At 60.4% G+C, this 4,898-nt stretch overlaps 1 protein-coding gene across 1 annotated transcript in view; it reads right to left on the reverse strand.

Moving 5' to 3' along the window:
- Positions 1 to 88: 88 nt before the first annotated feature.
- The window catches only part of FMNL3 (formin like 3), a 15,411-nt gene continuing 10,601 nt past the window's right edge, over positions 89 to 4,898 (reverse strand). Inside the window, exons 19-26 of the mRNA XM_031064559.1 lie at positions 4,763 to 4,860; positions 4,558 to 4,638; positions 4,347 to 4,476; positions 3,785 to 3,945; positions 2,558 to 2,659; positions 2,377 to 2,466; positions 2,026 to 2,282; positions 89 to 489 (exon numbers count right to left, since the gene is read on the reverse strand). Coding sequence (XP_030920419.1) covers positions 2,034 to 2,282; positions 2,377 to 2,466; positions 2,558 to 2,659; positions 3,785 to 3,945; positions 4,347 to 4,476; positions 4,558 to 4,638; positions 4,763 to 4,860 — 911 coding nt within the window. The 3' untranslated portion in view covers positions 89 to 489; positions 2,026 to 2,033. The remainder of the gene's footprint in view (positions 490 to 2,025; positions 2,283 to 2,376; positions 2,467 to 2,557; positions 2,660 to 3,784; positions 3,946 to 4,346; positions 4,477 to 4,557; positions 4,639 to 4,762; positions 4,861 to 4,898) is intronic.

Below are 4,898 nucleotides of genomic sequence, written 5' to 3' on the forward strand. Positions count from 1 at the left end.
AATGGTCAGGGGGGTCCTGGGGTGGGGGGCACCATCCTGCCCCTCTCCAGGTGCCCCCCCAGCCTGGCTTTGGTCCCTTTTTTTTTTAGCACTTAGTGTTCACATCAGTGGTCAAAGTGTCGAGCGCGGGGTGGAGGGGTCCCTCTGGTCCCTGTAGTGGGGCTGGGGGCTCTGAGCCCCCCCAGGGAACAAGGGGACCCTGACGGGGTGGGGGAGCACCCCACGGTGCTGGGGCCCCACCACAGATGGATTTGGCCTCTGCCTTGGGTGGGCAGGGGGTGCAGGGTCTCCCCGGGCACAGGGATGTCACCCGTGGGAATGGTGGCACGTTTGGGCCCTGTTGCACGTGGTGCCAGGGCAGGACGGAGCCTCACGGGGCACTTGGGGGGCAGAGGGGGGGTGAGCAGGGACTGAGGCAGCCCCAGTCCTCCCCTGCCCCCCGGTCGGGCTCCTTTGCCTTGCCGGGCTACAGGCGGATCCACCTTCGGGCTGTGGGATGGAAGGGACAGTCAGGGACAGAGCCAGGGACACCCGGCCTGGCCTGAGCGGGTGCCCAGGTGACCCCCCCAGAGTACAGGCACCACAGGCTGAGTCCTCCAGGCACTGACCTGGGACCCGGTAATGCACTGGGATCCCCGCTCTGGGCTCCAGCAGGGCGCTGGGATCATACCCTGGCAATTGGTCTTGCACTGGGATCCTGCCCAGAACCCAGGAGTGCACTGGGACCTTGTCCTGGGACCCAGGAGTGCACTGGGACACCAGTGTGGGATCCAGTACTGTGCTGGGATCCCACCTTGAGACCCAGTAGTGCACTGGGATACCAGCCTGGCATCCAGTCTTGCACTGAGACCCTGCCTTGGCATCCAGTCTTGCACTGGGATCCTGCCCAGAACCCAGTAGGGCACTGGGATACCAGTGTGGGATCCAGTACTGTGCTGGGATCCCACCTTGAGACCCAGTAGTCTCAAGGACTACTGCCCTGGGATGCAGTGACTCCACTCTAGGATCCAATATTGCAGTAGGATCTGTGCTGGAATCCAGCCTTGCTCCAGGATCCAGTGCTGGGATCTTGTGCTGGGACCCAGCCTTGCACCAGGATCCTGGACTGGAATCCTGTGCCAGGACTCCATGCTGGGTAGCAACATTTCACTGGGATCCAGTGCCAGGAGCTGGCCTTCCACCCAGATCCAGCCTTATGCTGGCATCCTGTGCTGGGATCCAGCTCTGAGTTGGGATCCTGTGCTGGGATCCAGCCTTGCACTGGGATCCTGTGCTGAGACTCTGCCTTGCAGTAGGATCCTGTGCCAGGATCCAGCTTTGTGTTGGGATCTTGTGCTGGGATCCTGCGCTGGGATCCAGCCTTGCACCAAGATTCCTGTGCTGGGATCCAGCCTTGAACTGGGATCTTGTGCTGGGATCCAGCCTTGAACTAGCATCCTGTGCTGGGATTCAGCCTTGCACTGGGATTCTGTGCTGGGATCCTGTGCTGGGATCCATCCTTACACTGGGATCCTGTGCCAGGATCCAGCTCTCTGTTGGGATCCTGTGCTGGGATCCAGCTCTGGGATCCAGCCTTGCACTGGGATCCTGTGCTGAGATCCAGCTTTGCACCAGGATCCTGTGCTGGGATCCTGTGCTGGGATCCAGCCTTGCATTAGGATCTTGTGCTTGGATCCTGTGCTGGGATCCAGCCTTGCACCAGGATCCTGTGCTGAGATCCAGCTCTGTGCTGGGATCCTGTGCTGGGATCCAGCTCTCTGTTGGGATCCTGTGCTGGGATCCTGTGCTGGGATCCAGCCTTGCATTAGGATCTTGTCCTGGGATCCAGCTCTGTGCTGGGATCCAGCACTGGGATCCAGCCTTGCATCAAGGTTCTGCCCCAATCCAAAGTCCTGGGGCACACCAGACACCCTGGGGTGACAACATGCAGGGAGGGGGGTCGTGCAGAAGGGGGCATGCGGGGCTCAGGGGGAACCCAGGGGGATCCAGGTGGGATCCTGGGGGAGCCAGGCCTGCAGGTGGTACCTGGGCTCTTAACAGCTCGACTCGTCGTGGTGGGACGGGTCGCAGAAGAAGCGGGAGCCCCGCTTGGCCGTGCGGGCAGTGGGACACGTCAGCCCCCGTGGCTGGCAGGGCCAGGGCAGGGGGCTGGGGGCCGAGGGGGCCGTACCTGTGATGATGTCCTCGATGGTGCCATCCTTGCCCTCGTACATGGGCCGGTGGTCCTTGGCCTGGCGCCGCCGCAGCTCCGCGATCAGCTCCTGCTGCTGCCACTTGTTCCGCTGCGAGGGAGGCACGGGGGGTCCAGGTTAGGGACACAGGGGTCCCCTCCGTGCCCCCTACTCCCCAGCCCACCCCGTGCCTGCCTCCACCAACCTTCTCCTGCTTTTTAGCCTCCTGTGCCAGCAGCTTCTCCCGCATCACCTCCTCCTGCTTCTTGCGCGTCTCGTTTTCCTGCTCCGCATCCTGCCGGGGCACACAGGTGGGGAGGGGGGTCAGATTTCCCCCACCATGGTGCCACTCACCTGCAGGGTACCCCCTCCTGGCCCCACCTCACCTTGTAGGAGTGGATGAAGCGGACAAAAACCGGGAAGAAGACAGACGGGGGGGTGGTCTTGGGGCTCTCGCCGAAATACCGCACCACGGTGTTGTAGGCGTCCTGGCACGGGAGCAGGGTCAGGCACGGGCAGTGCCCGGCACAGGGGGAGGGCAGGGCATGGAGGGCACCACGCGTGGGCAAAGCAGGGCAGGAGAGCAAAGGCAGTGTGCAGAGCGAGGTGTGGGTGACCAGATGTGCACGAGAAGTTTGCAGAGCCAGGAGCAGAACCAGATGTGCACAAGGGGCATGCAAGGCAAGGTGTGGGTGACCAGATGTGCACAAGGAGTGTGCAGAGCAAGGTGTGGGTGACCAGCTGTGCACAAGGACCATGCAAGGCAAGGTGTGGATGATGAAGAATGACGCAGAGCATGCAGAGGAAAGCACGAGTGCACAAAGAGTTTGCAGAGCAAGGTGTGGGTGACAAGGAATGCACACGGAGAATGCAAAGGAAAGCAGGAGAGCACGAGAAGCGTGCAAGACAAGGTGAGGGTGACCAGATGTGCATGAGAAGTGTGCAGAGCCAGAAGCAGAACCAGATGTGCACAAGGGCCATGCAAGGCAAGGTGTGGATGACCAGCTGTGCACAAGGAGCATGCAGAGCAAGATATCTGCACAAGGACTGCATAGAGTAAGGTGTGGATGATGAAGAATGACACAGAGCATGCAGAGGAAAGCAGGAGTGCAAGAAGAGCATGCAGAGCAAGGTGTGGGTGACCAGCTGTGCACAAGGAGCATGCAGAGCAAGGTTTCAGTGACCAGGTGTGCACAAGGACCATGCAAGACAAAGTGTGGATGACAAAGAAGGACACAGAGCATGCAAAGGAAAGCAGGAGTGCAAAGAGGAGCATGCAGAGCAAGGTGTGGGTGACCAGGTGTGCATGAGGAATGTTCAAAGCAAGATGAGGGCATGCAGGTCTGCACAAAGACTGCACAGAGCAAGGTGTGGGTGATGAAGAATGACATGGAACACGCAGAGGAAAGCAGGAGTGCAAGAGAACCATGCAAGACAAGGTGTGGGTGACCAGATGTGCACGAGAAGTGTGCAGAGCCAGGAGCAGAACCAGATGTGCACAAGGAGCATGCAAGACAAGGTGTGGATGACCAGATGTGCACGAGGACCAAGCGGGCTGTGGCTGACCAGCTGTGCCCGTGGCCGGTGCCAGGCCGGGTGTGAGCCGCCCTCACCTCGGCCGTGCGCGCGTCGCGCTGCAGCCGCTCCAGCTGCCCCTCGCTGCCGCCCAGGAAGCCGCGCAGCACCGCGCTCTCGTGCTGCCCACACTCCCGCCGCAGCAGCTCCATGCCCCGGCCCAGCTCCTTCACATCCAGCAGCACGTTCTCCAGGGACACTGCAGGGACACGGGACGGGTCAGTGTAGGGAGATACAGTATGGGTAAATGAAGGTGGTATAGAATGTAATCTTATCCCCTAAAGAGTTGCAGCTAAACCAATTACTAAAGATTAGGAGCAGGCCTGATGTTAACAGGCCACACCTGTAGCCAATAAGAAGAGTGTTATAAAAGAGTGGATTGGTGGGAACTGGAGTCAGTTGGCTACTGTGAGGACAAGGAAGAGTCAGTGCTTAGAGGAGCTGCCTACAAGAGAAACATCAAGGAGGTACGAAACTCTAGTAGTGCGGAACCCTTGCAATGTGATGACAATAGAACTCTTGCACTATAACAACAACAGGTCAGTGGCTGTGTGAGGTCGGGACAGTGAGGTGGGGCCACGGGCACAGGTTGAGGGGCACCTGCTGCAGCTTTCTCCACAAAGTGCAGCTCCTGCCAGAAGGTCGCCAGCTCTGGGTACTTCTCCCGCACCGTCAGCGCGATGAAGTGCAGCAATGTCATCTTCCTGTCTGTTGACTTGGTGTCCAGGAGCTGCAGGGGGATTTGGGGAGGGGGTCAGGGCTGTGGGATGGGACCCTCGGGGTCCCAGGGAGCCGGGGAGGGGCTGCCCACCAGGTCCAGGCTCTGCAGTTTGAAGCCGTAGACTGCGCCGCGTTTGCTGCTGTTCATGTAGTTGCCCAGCGCCAAGATGATCTGCAGGGGCAAAGCAGCAGCACTGGAGGGTCAGGAGGGAGTGAAACCCCCACAGAATCCCCCTCACCCAGCTACAGTGAGGCTGGATGAAGGACCCCCACCCAGCCCATCCTCACATCCCCACCTCCAACATGTGCTTCAGCTTCTGCGACGACTTAACGGAGGCCGAGGCCGCGATGATGGCGTTGAGCTGCTGCAGGGGGACAGCACAGGGGGGCTCAGCTGGGGTTCGGGGTGCAGCAGGTCCAGTTCCACCCCCC

The sequence above is a fragment of the Geospiza fortis genome, unplaced genomic scaffold (genome assembly GCF_000277835.1).
Source record: "Geospiza fortis unplaced genomic scaffold, GeoFor_1.0 scaffold599, whole genome shotgun sequence".
In the NCBI taxonomy this organism is placed as follows: domain Eukaryota; kingdom Metazoa; phylum Chordata; class Aves; order Passeriformes; family Thraupidae; genus Geospiza; species Geospiza fortis.